At 41.3% G+C, this 17,701-nt stretch overlaps 1 protein-coding gene and 1 long non-coding RNA gene across 9 annotated transcripts; one reads left to right on the top strand and one right to left on the bottom strand.

Moving 5' to 3' along the window:
• Positions 1–101: 101 nt before the first annotated feature.
• Positions 102–6,665, bottom strand: LOC146497930 (uncharacterized). Its single transcript, XR_014870860.1, has 3 exons — positions 6,551–6,665; positions 502–603; positions 102–205 (listed from the first exon to the last, which is right to left on the bottom strand). It is a non-coding gene; the product is annotated as an uncharacterized LOC146497930 (long non-coding RNA).
• On the top strand, positions 5,903–17,686 carry LOC146497931 (uncharacterized). 8 transcript variants are annotated; one of them, XM_085141320.1, is made up of 20 exons: positions 5,904–6,146; positions 6,221–6,265; positions 7,600–9,738; positions 10,399–10,531; positions 10,662–10,782; positions 10,874–10,978; positions 12,696–12,783; positions 12,873–13,034; positions 13,173–13,226; positions 13,711–13,811; positions 13,999–14,127; positions 14,238–14,334; positions 14,423–14,492; positions 14,699–14,835; positions 14,947–15,173; positions 15,355–15,420; positions 15,562–15,766; positions 15,944–16,042; positions 16,410–16,598; positions 16,905–17,686. In XM_085141320.1, the coding sequence occupies exons 3-20, from the start codon at positions 7,870–7,872 to the stop codon at positions 17,142–17,144; spliced, it is 4,092 nt and encodes a 1,363-aa protein (XP_084997446.1). In that variant the 5' UTR covers positions 5,904–6,146; positions 6,221–6,265; positions 7,600–7,869; the 3' UTR covers positions 17,145–17,686. The 8 variants fall into 8 exon arrangements, with proteins under 8 accessions (XP_084997452.1, XP_084997446.1, XP_084997454.1 ...); XM_085141326.1 differs by having other exon boundaries at positions 5,903–6,265; positions 16,410–16,490; XM_085141321.1 differs by lacking the exons at positions 5,904–6,146; positions 6,221–6,265 and adding an exon at positions 6,629–6,700.
• The last annotated feature ends 15 nt before the right edge of the window (positions 17,687–17,701 follow it).

The raw sequence follows: 17,701 nt of genomic DNA on the forward strand, positions 1-17,701 counted from the left end.
ACACACACACATATATATATATATATATATATATATATATATATATATATATATATATATATATATATATATATATATATATATATATATATATATATATATGTCTTTAATTAGCTCAGGTTTCTTCAAATGTCACTGCATGTCAGCATGGGGTGGACCCCAATCTGGGAACCCATTTATTAGTCTGTTAGTCTCCTGCAGATACCTGTGTATGAAGACAGAAAGGAAATATTGATAAGATAAGATATGATAAGGTAAGTTAGCCTTTATTAGTACCAGAAATGGAAATTTCAAGTTGTTATAGCTGCAAAGTATGCAGGGCAGGAATAAATAAACAGATGCAGCATATTGCATATATAACAAAAATAATACTATGCAAAAAAAATTATTTCACAGTGCAGTGGTTGTGTACTGATCAAAACTGAGATTTTTTTAATTGGGCTGGGGGCATTAACTTTCAATTTTTCCAGCGTAGTGCATGTTTATAGACTTTATACATACCACATTGTAGAGCGTTGTTTGTCTCCAAAGCCATTCATAGTTGGTTTCCTTCTTACATCACTGACCTGCTCCAGATTCAAATTTTGCGTGTTTGCCCCCAAACTGTGGAGCAGCAATACCCCCACAATCAGATTTGTTCCTTCTTCTAAGTCTTTTAAAACTACACTTAAAACTAATTTGTATTCATTGGAATTTGTGATTTATGAATACATTCATGTAGTGCTTGGATTTTAAATTAAACATCCAGTAGTGTTAACAATTGATCTCAGATGTCACAGCTATTTTCTTATAACACAGGATAATAATGCTAGAACAAATATCAAGCATATTCATCAGTTAAACAATCCTCCCAGAAAGCATGATTTAAGAGCAGAGGCTGACATTGTTATTGGGGATTCTTCAGACTCATCATACCCACACAGTGTATCATTTCCCATCTTCATGTCTTATCCCTATTCTGAAAACCCACCCAGGATCATGTATGATTTCATACAAGGAAATCTATGTATTTAGTTTCAAGGGAGTTTGTCATCAGGCAAAGATTTTTGAGAGAGCAGGCAGCATGAAATTCACCAGTACTATGAGAAAATGTGATCTTAAAAAAAAGTTATGTTAATTTAAAGACTGAAAGCATTTCATTTAATTATATTCTTGAGAATGATGATTAACATGACGATGGGAGACAACCCAAATTGAACCTGCTACGCGCGAACACTGCTTCTGTATTTATCTGGCTAAATAAAGATCAGCGTAAGATGCAAATCCAGAGGCCTTGAATGCAGCCCCATGTGAAATGGTGTCTAAACAGCAAGGGAGCAGCATTGGTTTTATTTGTTTTGTTTCAACCAAGTGATGATTAAGCAGCAGAGACGCAGCATGTCACCAGGCTGACCACAGCTACCACAGTAAAGGCGGGATGGGAGGGAGGAATGAAGGGAGTGCATATAATATAAAGCGGAGAGTTTTGGAACATTCAAAACCAAAAAATAAATCCAATGCATCTCCGAAAACAGGCAGAGGATGAAGGGGGGGTGCAAGAGGAATTTAGGGAATTTCTCCATTTTCACTGACTGCACTGAAAAACCACAGCAGGTCAGACAGAAGGAGGAAGGCAAGAGAGTTACGATCCCATGATGGGCCCTCTTTTATTCCCTCATTCTGGCAACCGATAATATTAACTGTATTGCATCAGGTTAATTACAACGTGTGAATGTGTGCACCTGTTGAAAATGTGTGTGTGCGCATGTGTGTGCGCGCAGTTGTTTACGCTTGCCTTAATGCATCTGTTTAAAATGGCACTTCAACACGCATGAGAGTAATACTGGAGGGTGAAGGAAATTTTCACCAGACTATCTGCGTGTGTGTGTGTGTTCCTGTCTAGCTATCTTTGTGAGGACCGAAATCTGCATTCTACTATACTTGTGAGAACCAACAGTCACTTGTGAGGACACACTCACTGGTCCTCTAAAGTTTGAAGGCCTCAAAATGTGGTTTTAGTGGCAGGGTTACAATTAGGTTATGGTTAGGTATTAGGGTAAGGCATTGATTTTTAATGGTTAGGGTTAGGGGTAAGGGGCTAGGGAAACCATTATGTCAACGAAGGTCCTCACTAAGATAGCTGAACGGGGTTGTGTGTGTGTGTGTGTGTGTGTGTGTGTGTGTGTGTGTGTGTGTGTGTGTGCCAGTTGTCTCACAAAGGGTAGTGCTCTTTTTTAAATATTTCTCATTTTAAAAAAATTTCTGGAAATTAAAGTTAAATTACAGCTACATAGAGTACATGGAGAACTATTAAGTATTATAGTAGTAGTGGTATTATAACACCTATCACAACCCTATTAAGCATAAGGTATGCTATTTTATGGACAGAGATGTACAATATAACACATTTTATTATAATATCATCTTTATTGAGATTGATACTTTTAAAATAAAACACTGTTGGCAACCACACAGCTGACAGTTTTGTACTGTAAAGCTTATACTCTGTAAAGCACGGTTCAGGATTATTGTTATTGTAGTTTACAATAAATTGCTGGTACATTAGCGGTATCTTTTATGATCTTTCATGTTTGATCTAATGACATCTAAAAGATGAACTCTGCCATTTATGCTCTTCATACTCATCAGGACAGGATTAGATCTCTATTACTTATGTTTTTAAAATGAGACATCTGCAGTGTGCACATGCAATACAACAGTATCTCTGTGCATATTTATATGCTCACAAGCTGATCTATAAAAACTGCCACCTGAGGGACACATGTGAGACTATGTCCCAGCATGGTATAAAGGGATTCTGCAGTGCAGCGGCACAGCTACATCGTGCTTTGCTCATTTAAATTGACAACTTGTGCGTTCATCCCAGATATGAGTTGAGTGGAGAGAATGTGTGTCTGCATTTAAATGCTCAGAGGATAGAAGGCAATTCCCTCATGAAACTGGGAATCTTTAAATATGGCTGACTGAACAGACAACCATATGGGGCAAGGCTGTTTGCCAAATGCAGCCTACACAACAACACACTCAGTCACATGCACACAAACACACAGTCGATACAGTCAACTATTATAGTAAAACCATCTGCCAGTCACTTCTAATTTGTTTAAATAACGATGATGTTGCTGTTTACTAAAGCAGTACTCAATGCTAGGTGTTTCAGAGATAACCAGGGTTTATAAATTTGCAACCCCAATTCCAAAAGAGCTGGGATGTTGTGTAAAACATAAATAAAACCTCAGTGCAAATATTTGCAAATCTAGATCTCGATAAACACATATTTTATTCACACTATACCACAGAAAACATCCATCTTCTTATCCACATCAGGGTCATGGCTGGGCTGGAGACGATCCCAGTAGTCATAAGGGAAAGAGCAGACTACACCCTGGAGAGGTTGCCAGTCTATTGCAGGCCTAACACAGAGAGACAGACCACCGTTCATGCTCACATTCACAGCTACAAATTTAGAATCATCATGTATGTCTTTGGACCATGGCAGGAAGCCAAAGTACCTGCAGTAAGTAACCCACACAGACACAGTGAAAACAAGCAAACTCATCTACATCTGCATACCTCACTTGTCTTCACTTAGTTATTTTTGTACTTAGTTATTTATCTTTCATTCATTTTTATTCTTATTTTTATCTTAATTTATCTTAATATCTTGTCTTATATTTATCCTTATTTACCTTGTTCCTTTAACCCTTACCTAACTTGGCATTTGTGTATGGACAGCAAAGGAAGAATTTCATTGCACAGAGAAATGCTGTTTCTTCTGTACACATGACAACAAACACTTGGAATCTTGAATCTTGAAACTCCACTGATGGATTTGAATCCAGGACTTTTTTACTGTGAGGGAATGTTGCTAACCATCGCACCACCATGCTGCCCCATTGAAAACATATCAAATGCTAAGGGAAAAACATTTATGATATCAGATTCTATCAGATTCTAGCTGCTCAATGGTCCTGGGCCTTCTTTGTATTTTTTGTTTCATGAGGTTTTAAACTGGGGAAAAGTCTGGACTGCTGGCAGGTCAGTTCGGACTCTTCTACTATGAAACAACGTTGTTGTAATAGATGCAGCGCACATAGGCGCATGTGATGTTTTAAAGCTTGCGTATACCTTTCAGCGTTGATAGCGCCTTTCCAGATGTGCAAGCGTCCCATTCTACACACACTAATGTACTTCCAAACCATCAGAGAAGTAGGCTTAGGAACTGAGTGCTGATAACAAGCTGGATAGTCCTGCTTTTCTTTGGTCCCAAGAATGTGGAATCCAGTGTTTTCAAAAAAGAATTTAAAATTTTGATTTGTCTGACCTCAGAACAGTTACCCACTTTGTCTCAGTCCATTTTCAATGAGCTTTGGCTCAGAAAAGATGGCGGCATTTCTGGATCTTGCTTACATATGGCTTCTTGTACTACATGTACTGCAGATGATAAGATTTTCTAATGTCTTCACGGTTTTACATTACAGAACATTATTGTTCAACAATTTATATGTACATTTGTTTTGCAGATTGGTGAACCTCTGCCGAAATTTACTTCTGAGAAACTCAACGCTCTTTTCATACCCAGTCATGTTACTTACCTGCTCCCAGTTAACCTCCTTAGCTGTAAAATATTCCTCCACCTGTTGTTTTTTTTAGTACCACTTGCTTTTCTAGTATTTTTCCCCCATCACAACTTGTTTGTGACATGTTAGTGCCATCATTATGATGTAGTGAAATTTGTCAGTTTAAATATTTAACATGTTTTTTTATGTTCTAGTGTGAATACAATATGGGAGCATGAGACCTATAAATGATTGCATTTTGCTTTTGTTTACATTTTACACAACGTACCAACTTTTCTGGATTTGGGGTAAGTCAGAGTAAGTTTAGACTTTTTTTTTTAATAAATTGGCTAATATTTTTTTTAAAAATGGATGAATGGATATATAGTTAAAATATGTACAAAAATCCCTACATGATTTTGAAAGGACTATATTCACTGAGGTCATGAAATAAAGCCGTCAGTGCTCTCTGGTGGACTAACAACAGAACAGCTGTACTAATGGTAAATATATGTCCACATCCAATTTCTGTGCTGCAGTTTCATGCTGCATATCCGCTGAAATGTTGGGATACATAATGAAACATACAATCTGTGATAAAGCAACAAAACAGGTGAAAATGAAATAAAAGCTCAATAAGAACAACAAAGAAAATGTGCTGGTGTGTGACAAATCTGTTCTCCAGAGACACTGACAGCCATTGTTTAGCTCCATTTTCCACACTAGCAGCACACTAGCCGTACAGAAATACTGTCCACAAACCCACAAACACAATAGCACTGCTGCAAAGAGAACCTATGCATTGGCACAAGTACTGACGGGTCTATTATTGTGTCTAAATTGTAACCGTCTTTTTTTTTTTATGTCAATCTGAGGAGAGAAAGACAGAAACTCCTGTACAAGTCAAGGTGACCTGAGAGCTATCAGCACAAACAGGGCTCTGTATTTCTCATCTTACTTGCGATCAATCCGAAACACTGCTGAGTAAAACAGAGGGGGCTTGCTGTCAGTTCACAGCATTTATCATACCTACAATTTGCTGTTTTCTCTACTCTTCAGTCCTTTACATTTCTACTGCTTCTCACATTCCAGGTTAGATTTTCTGACTCCATTCTTTGTCTTCATTTACTCTGCCTCACTCACTTTTCTACCTCTCAAAATTGACTTTGTCGCCCACCACGACATCACTCCCTCAATTTCCATCTTCCCTTCATTTTCCCTCCCTCTCTTGGTTAGCCTCATTCAGAAGAAGGCTTTTGTGATTGGCCAGTATTTATATCAACTAGGTCCCAGTGCCACCTGGGACAATAGTCTCCTGTCAGATCCAGGTCATAGCAAGCAGAACCACTCTCCGGCTCTGCACGGTTCAGTCCAGTCCATTGAAATCCAGTCCAGCCCATCTGCCACACAAGCCAACCTCTCAGACAGACATAGGTACTGCACCTACTCACCCGCTGGCATCACACAGACACACAAGGCAGGAGCACACACAGGTGCTGCATCACTGCTCCCATTTTGCCTCACACACACACACAGGTAGACAGTAGGAGATCTGGCTGACTGCACCAACCTGCATCATGCACACAGGTGAATATTCACACCAAGCCTGCCTCTGAGCCCAATAGAGGCTCTGCTAGAGTGACAGTTTTTCTTTACTACAGACAGCAACTCTGGCAGTGATGCTGAGAAGCAGGAAACAGGTGAAGGTAAGTGGATGTAGCACAGATCTGCATGCTTGGTAGAAGTTTAAGACAGAACTACCATGTTTAGCATTATGCAATAATATGGGGGAAAGCTACAAAACAGGTATTACAACAGATGGCATTATTAGCCTCACAATGGTTAACAGCCACCACTAAATATGGGACTGTAATAGGCTTTAGTGACCAAAATAAGACTTTCCACTGAAGATAAATACTTTATGGGGCACAGATGTTACAACTGGCTTTTTAAATGTAGGCTAACTTGCCCGAGGGCTGGTACCCACTCACCGTCAGTGCTACACAGTTACTGGAGTAGTTTACACAGGATTACAGGGGGATAATCCATTTACAGTATTTAGAGACATGAGTCGCCATCTGTCTGTATTTATCTCAGCAAGGGAGCCGTCAGCACCGACTGACAGCAGCAGCACTTTTATGGTAAGACGAAACTGTCGGGGACGGTCTAGAGAAAGAGCTATTACTTTAATATTCCAGTTACTTTCTTGTAATTTAGCTAACCGCTGGATCACGAGCACTAACGTGCTGGAGCCCGCGACCTTTAAACTGCGCGCGCACACTCGCCAGGTTGGTGAACTTTGCTGCCTTCACATGCCGTCGTGAAATCCGAGCTCCGAACGACAAATTTGCGATTTAATTTTTGCGAGACAGTTTTAGCTAGTCATAGTTAGTCTCGTGCCAAGAAAAACACTGCTTTTGCAGTAAGCTGTCAGAAAGGTGGGTGTAGGGTTGCAATGAAAAGAAATCTGAACTGACCAGGGCTCGAACCCAGATTCAGTTAATGTGACTAATTTATCGACCTGTACGAATTTATCTAATTGGATTTTTTTTTTTTTTTTTTTTTTTTTGCCTAAAACGTTAAGGAAACAATAATCTAAATAAACTGATTTAGACTGTCGTTGACATTAGAAGTGCAAAAATGCGCATGCTTACGTCAAAAAAAAAGGATTGAGGGCGTGTGATCGTAAATGTTGTGATTGCCTAGAAGGGACCGCAAACAAGTCTAATTGTGGATACCTGTGTCAAGTAGATATACAAAAACGTCTACATGTTACGTTTTATTCTTTTAAACTGTTCTGGCGATTGAAATTCTTCGATAAAAGAGTGAGTATTTTTTTTAAATGTGTTGCTCTTAATCCTGGCACTGGATAGTTTGTCTCAGTCAGTAACTGAGATTTAGGATTTTGTTTTCTTCTTTGATTCAAGGGTTTAAGGACAGAGCAATGCTTTATAGATTTTGAGGCACCTAAAAAGGTATTATTTATTTCATGTTTGTTTGCACTGTACGCCTACTGAGATATTCTTAATGTGCTTTTCAGGAGATTTTCACTGTGGTGGTGATAATGAATTGAAGAATCTGGAGTCTACCTTATGACAATGAACTTCCCAGACCAAGAGCCTGCCTTTAATGTTTGCTGTCATCACACAAATGCAGTAAACTTGTAAACCACCAGCTTTTGTCAAGAATATCTTGCCTTATTGCAACAATTTCACTGTACCAGCAAGTCTTCAAACATTTGCCTACGAAAAGCATCTATTTCAGATTGTCCACAGTTTCTCTTTTAGCCAGAGAACCTCCAAATTTTCTAATGATGCGGACAGAGAGCAAAGGCCGAAGTGCCTCCCCTCACAGGATAACTTACAAATCTGATTTCCATGCTATCAAATGCTCATTCGACACTGGGACCAGTTTGCAGCCAGGGACCAAATCTGCTGCTGCTCAGCGCTCTGCTGTGCACCCTAACAAGCTGGAGTCCAGCCTGTCAGAGGCCCTAATGTCCTGCACCAGCACCAGTGGTAGCACAGGTTGCAGAGGTAGAATCCACAGCACCAGGGGGACCAAAATCAGAGATAACATCTTTCTTCAAATGGACAGCCAGCAGTTGAAACAAGATAGCGGCCCAGTGCCAAGTTCTGGCTCCACTGTGCTTATTTCTCCCCCAAATCCTAGCATACAGCTCCAGACTTCACCTTTTCCTGGATCCAGGTGTTCAGTCATCAATTCCTCATCTGCTCTGAGCACTGTAACAACAAATATTTCTATCCCAGAATCCTCCCTGAAAGATAAACCATCCAGAGCGGAGGAAATTACAGATATTGACCGAGCTGCTCTGGCACAGAAGTTCTCTGTAACTCGAAGATTGTTTGAGAGCAAGATGATGGAAGATGGAGGTGGTGGAGGCCAGGTTTCAAAACCCCTGATTGCCAGGGCAAGCAAGGGGATGGAAGATGGGAAAGTAGAAGTCAACAATGTAGAAAAGGTGGAAGAGGGAAATGGGAAAAGGAGGAACACAGAAGAGGATGGCTTAGATAAAGACAAATCCATGAACCATATCATAAATGTTTCCTTGCTGAAGCCTTCTACACCATCTTCACTGACAAGGTGCCCTAAATCCCCCGTCTCAGATATACCTGGCGATGCATCCAACAAGTACAACTATTTTGACAAAGACGATCAAATCAAAGTATCACAAACAGAGGGAGAAGCATCCTGTCTTAACCCCTGCTTGACCCCTGAGGAGACGCTTCGGGCAGAGTTGGTCAGCATAAAAAATGAGTCATCAGAAAGTGATGAGAATGAAGAAGGGAAGGAGTGGAAAGAGAATAAATGCTGGATTAAGAATCAAGTGACATATATTAGTATAGCTCCAGGTGACGAGTCCTCAGTGGATGATGTGTTTGAGGAGCCTAGTGTAGAAACACAGGGACCTTACAAATTGGAAAACAGGGTGGTATTACAAGTGCGAAATGTTGGACCAATCATTTCATCAGGAGACCACCAGAAGGAGCTGTCAGGGAGCATGACAGAGAAAGGAGGAACGGAGGATGGCAGGGAAGTTGGAAGAGACAAGTATCTGCAGGTGAGTGAACAATGGGAGGGTGGAAGGGAGGAGCAGAACAGAGAGTTCGTAGCACGGGCTGAGGAGAAGTCGACAGAAGAAGGAGGCAACAGGGAAAAAATGAGTGATGCAGTGGTAGAAGAAAGTGTTGGTGGGAAGGAAAGGGTCATCGTGCAAGAGAAGGAAGTTTACAACAAGGCTGTGGGAAAGGGCAAAGGTGGAGTGGAGGAATGTAGACAAAGTCAAGAAAAGGAAAATGGGAAAGAAGAGAAAAGTAGGAAGGAAGAAGGCAGAACACCTGAGCTGCAAGCAGAGTTTGCAACTGAGGAGGTCAAGCATGTAGCATTAAGAGGAGGTAGTGATGGAAACACTGAAGCAGGAGGCAGCAAGGAGGCCCAAAAAGAAGATGCATTAATCAGTGGCATTGAGAACAAGGCTTTTGCATACGATCAGGAATCCCAGTCCCATCCAGAGCTTTCCACTCCGCCAAGACAAGAGTTTGAAAACCAGCTTTTGTTGGAGTATGAGGAAATTCCCGGTGTGCCTGAACTTTCCAACAAGGAGAATGAGGATGGATCTGCCGAGAGGAAGGTCAAGTTCTGCTCGGCACCAATCAAGGTAGGGAAACCTTTGTGAAAAATAACGCAAACTTTAAGGGTTTGCAGGCTTTAAGCTACCATTGCTCATTTTATTGAAAGCTGCAAGGTCTGTAAAGTCATGCACTTGAGAAGCTCTTTTGTCGTAGATTTGTGTGACTGTCAGTTCCAGCTGCTATTTGAATCTGAGTAAGCGAGGTGTTAGCCCAAAGCAATGTTTCTAATCCATTAAGAGAGGAGGAAAGACAAGATTCCACACGCTTCCCTCTGTCAGCACTCGGCTCAGAGCTGCCTTTACACCGGAAAAAGATCCCGCGGCATTAATCTGGATCGATTTATAACAAACTACTGTAGCAGTGGTCAGTGTGGCATCAGTAAATGTCACATGGAAGTTGTGTGTGTACACTTAGATATTTTGCAATCCTGTAATTGTTGGTACAGTTTGCTCAAGTCTTTGCATTTACTTGATCTGATGCCGACTCTCACACTAACCACATTTGTCTGTATAAACAGGGACTTGTTGTGTCAATAGCTGCAGATGGTTCTCTTTCTAGTCAGCCCACAGTAAACATATGCACCAGATAAGAATACAAAAAAAACAGGCATTTTCATTTAGCCTAAAATTGCCATCAATGTTAATCTAAGTTGAGGCCTTAATTGCATGATGAATGGTGTGTTTCAGGTGTACAACACCTATTCTAATGCAGAGTATGACAGACACAATGAAGATATTGACCCAGTGTCTGCTTCGGCTGAGTTTGAGCTAGAGAAGAGAGTGGAAAGGATGGATGTTTTTCCAGTGGAGATAAAAAAGGGTTCGTATGAGCATCTGTTTTCCTCTCTCCTCTGATTGTTAAACGTCTAATGATTTTTAGCAGTTAATATAGCTAATGTAAGGATAAATTTCTAATGTCTTCACTACCTTTTTTCCCCCACACCCTCCAGGTGAAGATGGACTCGGCATCAGCATCATTGGGATGGGTGTAGGTGCTGACCAGGGACTGGAAAAACTCGGCATCTTTGTCAAGACAATCACTGAAGGAGGAGCAACCCAGAAGGATGGAAGGTTAGCTTTAGTGTCTTTATTTTTTTTCTCTGAATAAAACCAAGATAAAGGTAGATACTCTCCTCAGTCTGTATGTGTTTATCTCTGTAAGGATTCGGGTGAATGACCAGATAGTGGAGGTGGATGCAGTGAGTTTAGTTGGAGTCTCCCAGCTGTTTGCAGCCACAGTCCTTAAGAACACATCGGGTCTCGTCAAGTAAGTTACCACACAGCAAGTTTTCTTGTTTGTGACACGTCCTGATTCTTGTTATGTTGAACAGCTTTGTGTATTTTTGCTGTTACCTTAGACCAGCGGTCCCCAACCCCCGGGCCATGGACCGGTACCAGTCCGTGGGTCGTTTGGTACTGGGCCGCAAGAGTTGAGACTAGGATGTGAAATTTATGGTTTTCAGGGGTTTTATCGTTAACTCAGTTTCCCTGGGTCTTTTCCCGTGTTGTAGTTGTGTCTTATTTTGAAAGAAATATTTACCATAGCGACCCGAGAGCACTAAGGGGCAGAGAGGAGGACGTTACTCTCAATGTTGTTGGCGCATTTCAGGAGGACGCTGCTAATAAAGTTACACAATTACACGGTGAATTTGCTTTTATTATTATATATACAAAATACCACAGTTTTTGTCTTGGTTGTATCATTTTACTTGTTGTATTTATCCGCGACACCTTAAAGGCCGGTCCATGAAAATATTGTCTGACATTAAACCGGTCCGTGGCGCAAAAAAGCATGCGGACTCCAACATCGTTTTTTTGGTAAACGGTATATAAAAGTGTGTTTGTGCACTTCTTTGATATGCCACTTTAAAAATAATGTGCAAAGATAAGTGACAGGGCCTCCTAAGATGTCTAAAAGTTATATAAAGATGAAACAATGTTAGTGCTATAAATAAAGTCTTCTCAGATATTTTTAGTATTTTATCATAAGGGTGATATTGTATTTGCAAGTTTAATTCGGTTAACACATAATATATTCTTCACAGTACTGTCTAAGATTTTCTTAAGTCTGCCATAGTGTGCAGGATTGTCTGTCAGCCCTTCAGATCATAATGAAAAACACTAATATAAACATTTTTTTTAATTTATTTGTTTTATAATAAACACTTGAGCACCTCATATTGTAGGTTTTGGGTGTCATCTGGCAAATATTTAAATGCCAGAAATGAACACATCAGCTCATTATTTCCTCTTCATGACACCCACATGTGGTCTGTCTTTGCACACCGCAATGTTTTGGGGTTTTTCTTCTGATATAAACTTTGAAGCAACATTTATAAATCGCATCCAACATTTTTGGATAATCTGAGTGTCTGTAAATGCACCCACATTTAGAGCATGTTTAAAAACAGTCAGCGCCTGCAGCTATACTAGGGTACGATGACAGCGTACCACCAATACATTGACACGCCACAGCAGGAAGAACCCGGTAGTAAATAATAATGACGAATCAGTTTCCAGTCGGCTGCTTTAGTTCAGGGGTCGCCTTTGTACTTTTGCACTTGTTATCTGTGTTTGCTGACTGGCATTAGTTGTCATGCCATCATTAATGTTATTGGTGACATCTGAAAAGTGGGATAGCTCCTCCTAGTGAGGATGAGAAAGTGAGAAGCAAGGGGGCACAGCTGCCAAATGGCAAATCCTGCTTCATAAACATCACCGCTTATGACTTGCAGGGGTGCAGCAATAATATGTCACACCAGCCGATGAAAGACAAAGAATACAGCAGTGTTTCCTTGTCTCTCTCAGGTGCACTTTAGTGTTTGAAAGATCTGCCATGAGTCTGCAAATTAAAAAAGCATCCAGAATGCCTGCTGTAAAACACACAATTTAACACAATCTGCACAGGTGTGTGGTGAGATGGAGTGATTGATCACACCTGTGACTGATTTCTGGGGATTTTTTTTTTTGTCTTTTTCCTGCAGGTTTTTGATTGGCCGAGAGAAGGAGGGGGTGGAGAGCGAGGTGGCGCGACTGATAAATGAAAGCCTGGAAATGGATAAAAGCAGAAAGGTGTGTCCTCTTGTAGAAGTGGGGGAGGTTGGCTTGTTTGAACTATTTCTGTTCAATTTAACTGTGCGTGTGTGTCTGTCTATATGAAGAGAGAAAGAGATGGCAGAAGAGTGGAGGACAATGATTGCAGCATATCAGAGAAGGGCTTGGTGTTTGATGAAGAGGAGGCGGAGGATGACGGCTGCGAAGAGGAGGATGTGTCCGCTCTTTCGGGTCTAGACAACTACCAGCTCTGCCTCAAATACCAGCAGGTACTCTGTGATCAACCAGAGGTTTTAGCTTGGATTCATATTCTAAAACTAAAAGAAATGCTGAAAGCCTGCGTCCTTTCTTGTAATTGTTAATATGTCCAGGTTTATTCATGAATTTGCTCTTTAATGTGCTTACAGCTTCAGTCCAAACTAAGAAGCAAAGCAACCCAACTTGTGCACACTAAAGAACAGGTAGGTCACTCACTGAGGTTGAGGCTCTCAGTCTCTCACTCGCAAACCAATGACTGTACTCACTTCAATACACTACCTTCGCATCCAAATTTGGAAGCATCTGACCCATTTAACTGTGTATGAGACGGCACAGAGTGGAGTTATTAGGACATGGCTGCTTTCCAGCACTCCTCGTCAAGCCCTGCTTTTTCTGCCTCTGACTTGAAGTAATCACCACTGTGACATAACCGGGTTGGTGAAAGCCATTCTGAAAGAAATCTTTCTTCTTTCTTCTGTGTTGAGTTTTGACTACTTCAACAGCTTTGATGGCACAAATAAAGCAAGAGGAAGTGTGTCGTTTCTCCAACAAATGTGTCTTGACGCATATGATCTAACAACATGAAGGCCCTTTTTTTTTTTTTTGAGAAGACTTTTTTTTTTTTTTTCCTCTTGTGCACATGACATGCTTGCATTGCATAAAGATATAGTTTTGTCTGTTTCTTAGTTAAAGTCTTGGGAGGAGCAGGAGGCCTGTTGGGAGAGCCAGAAGGCTGACTTGGAGCAAAAAGTGGAGGATGGAGAGGACAAAGCAGACAAACTAGAGAAGTACGGTTGAGCAGCTTCAATGCGTTGTCCCATTTTTGTGATATTTTTCTAGAGCGTATGGAATAGAAAAACATTTTACCGGAGCAGGCATGAAGATTAAAGGCTGCAATTGGAGACTGTTGATAAATACAATGAAGATTATGATGTGGGTTGATAAGGTGCTAATGAATCCCACTCTGTTTATCAGGTATTGGCAAGAGGCCCAGACCCTGTGCAGAGTTGTAAGCCAGCGACTGGCTGATGCCCAGAGCCAATCAGAAAGCCTGGAGATCAAATACAATAAGGCCAAGAGACTGGTCAGAGAATACCAGAGCAGGTACTCATGAAATCCTGTTAGCTCCCTAAAAGTGTTACTGGTGAGCATGCTGTGCAAGTTAGTAAAACTGCACCAAGGTGTCTTACATGTGACTTAATGTGTTTTTTAAGAGAGGAAGAGGGGGAGAAAAGGGAGGCAGATTTGAGGAGAGAAATGGAGGAGAAGGAGAGGCAGCACAGAGAGATGATTGAAAAGCTTCAAATCCAGGTGAGTGGAGGCTTTTCAGTGCTTTGAGGATTTATTTACCTGATCCTGACATTTCTCTGTAGTCATTGTTTCTCACTGTGTATCACAGATTGCACAGCTAGAGGGAAAAGAGCCAGTATCTGAGAGAAAGAGCCACTCAACTGACACTTCAAACACCGGTGAGCATCAGTTTTGGTGACAGTGACGTGTCTTTGCATGTCTGTTTGACTCGGCTGCTGGCTCTACATATTACTGATGATAAATTATATTTTTATTTTTCTAGCTTCAGAAGCGGAGGAACTCGAAGCTTTTTGAGTTGTCTAATGCAACTTCAGTATGGAAAATTATTATTTAATTTAAATAGGCTTTTATGCATTTGTCTTAGGCACAGACTGGTCGATTCCAGTTCCTAATACCAGCCGTTTAGACTCCAGCGCTCACAAAGCCAGGGCTCAGCTAGCCCAGAAATCCAAGCGCCAACCGCCTTCACGAGACAAACTCAGAGAGAGCTTCAGAAAAGGGGTAAGGAACAGTTTTGTGGGGTTTTTTTTGTTGTTTTTTTTTTTTTTTTAAATGAAACGGGGGTGAAAGAGATGCAGTTTCTAGCTGTGATCATGTCTTCTCTCACTACAGGAAGAAGGGGCCCTGAAAGCACAAGAGGGACGGTCACTGTCCGCACCCACAGCGATCCGAACCAGTAGAAGCGACATGTCCAGCACCTCATCGTTCCCAGCCTTCAGTCCTCAAGCTGCAAACAACTCCGTCTTCACCCCTCCAATCTACATCACGGATACCACCCCGTCCTCACCGAGCAAATCCTCCACCTCTAGAAAATCCAAAAGGAAATTTCCCGACTTCAGGTGGTGGCTCTTTATTTTGGCTCACACTTTCTAAATTTAAAGCCTTAAATTGCTCTTCACCCTCAGAGTTCTGATGGTTTTGCCAAACATACTGAATGTGGCACTGAGTGAAATTTTGCTGGTGGTATTTTTTTTTTTTTCTTGTATTTACTCTTTAAAGCTTATTTAATATTTCTTTTAGTGGCCTTCGCAAGTCTCTCAGCAAAAGAAGAAGCAAAAAACGCAGCAGGACGTCTGTGAGCAACAGGTGTGGTGACACTAATATGGGTGGGTGGGGGAGAATGTTTTTAAAGATGTGAACCTAACATCTGTTTTGAACACTACTGCTCTTGACAAAAATGAAAAATGTGCATACATTTTTAATGAGGGCATAACTGCTCTTCTCCAGGGCATCCAGTGTTGACCTGTTGGATGAGCCTGCTGAAGTCTCTCCATCAGGCTCTGTCACCTCCATGCCCTCTTGCCTGCCATTTCCTTGGTTCGGCGAGAGAGGAAGAGAAAAGGAAGAGGAAGGGGAGAGTAGGCGGGAGAGACTTCGGTCTGTATCCAGCAGCAGTTTGCCGTACCTGACCACCTCAGGGAGAAGACCGCAGGTAAGAAAATGAACCCACAACCTTCTCAGCGTGGCCCCTTCTTCCTGCCTCAGCTTTCTGACGTAGAGCAATCTCATACAAACAAAACCCCATTTCAAATTGGCTTGCATGCTTTTGTACATATGCAGTAGATAATGAGCTATCTAGGCACCCCAGTTTCATTTCTGTTGGTTCCAGAGTATTGGCTCTCCAGTGGGCTGTTCCAGTATGGTGGGTCATGTGTCTGATCACTCCCTCTCTGGACACTCTCACACTTTCACCTTTTCTTCCACTGAGGTGAGTCTATCCTTCCCTTTCTTTGCTTCCCCCCACCCCCCGGGCCTTCTCCGTCCAGCTTTCACACACAGGCTCTTTAACCTCCTAGGACCTGGCATCCACATATGTGGACATCACATTTTGGGTTATTTAGACCAAAATACTCAATTTTGCTTTACAAGGGCCTGATATCCACTTACAAGGACATTATACTGCTACTGTTCTATCAAAATTTTAAACAAATATCCTCATATGTGGCTCTTATTTTTCTTAAAAACAAAAATAAGGTAAAAAAAAAAATCTGGTAATTCTTTGTTTTCGGGTCTTAGGAGGTTAATCTCTTTAATCATAGCTTCCTTCTCCTGCTATATTCTCTCATGCCCCTCAGACTTTGGACGATGACCCAGTTCCCACGAACAACAACAATCAGTGGCAAAGTCGACCCATCTTGGAGTGGAACAACCAGCAGGTGTGTCTGTGGCTAATCGCTATGAACATGGATAAATACACATCAGAGTTTGCCGCCAGGGGTGTGGATGGGACACAGCTTCTCAACATGGACAATGAGAAACTCAAGGTCAGCAGATGAGCTACTGCTGTTGGGGGCAGGAACCAAATGTTTTGTGTTGTGGTGTAACTATATAGGACGATTTATTGTGGACAAGGTGACTAAACCTCTGCTCTTCATGCTGGTTGCAGTGTTTCTTAGTAATCACAACAAAGTAGCCTTGATACAAAGTAGTCCAAGTGATTGAGGTTTTATACCAACAAATTTTAAACTTGCTTCTTGTTAAATGTGAAGTCGGTCTCCTGTGTGAGGTCCAAAACTGCATGTGTACCAAATCCACTAGTCCCCCATTTAAACACCCACTTTTGTTATCAGGCTTTGGGCGTGTGCAGTCAAAGCGACCGTTCTGCCCTGAAGAAAAAGCTCAAGGAAATGAGGAAGAGAGAGGAGAAGGACCAGAGGAGAGGAGCGAAGAGGCTGAAGGAGGAAAAGGATAAAGAAAACGTAGATGTGGACAGCGACGGCAAAGAGAAGTCAAGGATGATGAGCGAGGGGAAGCCCCTGAAAGACGAAAGACGCAGTGGAAAAACTGTAAGAACAGAGTCGCTCCTGTGAAGGAAAGGCTGAGATGAAATGAGATGTACACCACCAGCATGAGTGTGTGTGTTTGCGGTCTCTCGCAATCAGAACTGCACTTCTACTGAACTAATAGAAACGTCTAGATCGACTGAACACATCCGTAGACTTTAAGAATGAGACCATTAGTCTTCAAATCAGCACTAAGGTTCAAAGCCACAGCACTTGTCTGCTACATATTCCTTTAAGTGTGAATTAACTGTATTACAGTATGCTTCTTTTATTTTAAACTTGAGTCATAATTTATCCTTATTTTAATATTTAATGAAGTGCTGATTTCAGCACTCAAGTATTTGCTGTACATGTTGTTTTTTTTAATGTCTTAATAAATAATGCTTTCAGAATCTTGTTGTTGCTAATGCTCATTCAGTGTAATCACACCCAGGGAACACGGATATTTAAAAAAAAAAAAAAAAAGTTTATTTGTTTGCTGTCGGGCTTCTCCTAGTTTGTTACAATGTAGTAATTTCAAAAGATGAATTGTACAGTGGCTATTTACAGCCCAAGTTCTCAAACTGCAGTATCTGTTAGTCGGA

This window comes from Neolamprologus multifasciatus, chromosome 18 (assembly GCF_963576455.1).
Source record: "Neolamprologus multifasciatus chromosome 18, fNeoMul1.2, whole genome shotgun sequence".
NCBI classification, from domain to species: domain Eukaryota; kingdom Metazoa; phylum Chordata; class Actinopteri; order Cichliformes; family Cichlidae; genus Neolamprologus; species Neolamprologus multifasciatus.

Excerpts from the sequence above, each read along its gene's own strand:
- LOC146497931 (XM_085141320.1), top strand. The coding sequence starts at position 7,870 with ATGATGCGGACAGAGAGCAAAGGCCGAAGTGCCTCCCCTCACAGGATA. Across the intron at positions 9,739-10,398 it reads TCTGCTCGGCACCAATCAAG|GTGTACAACACCTATTCTAA; the intron begins GTAGGGAAACCT and ends GGTGTGTTTCAG. Across the intron at positions 13,035-13,172 it reads TCTGCCTCAAATACCAGCAG|CTTCAGTCCAAACTAAGAAG; the intron begins GTACTCTGTGAT and ends ATGTGCTTACAG.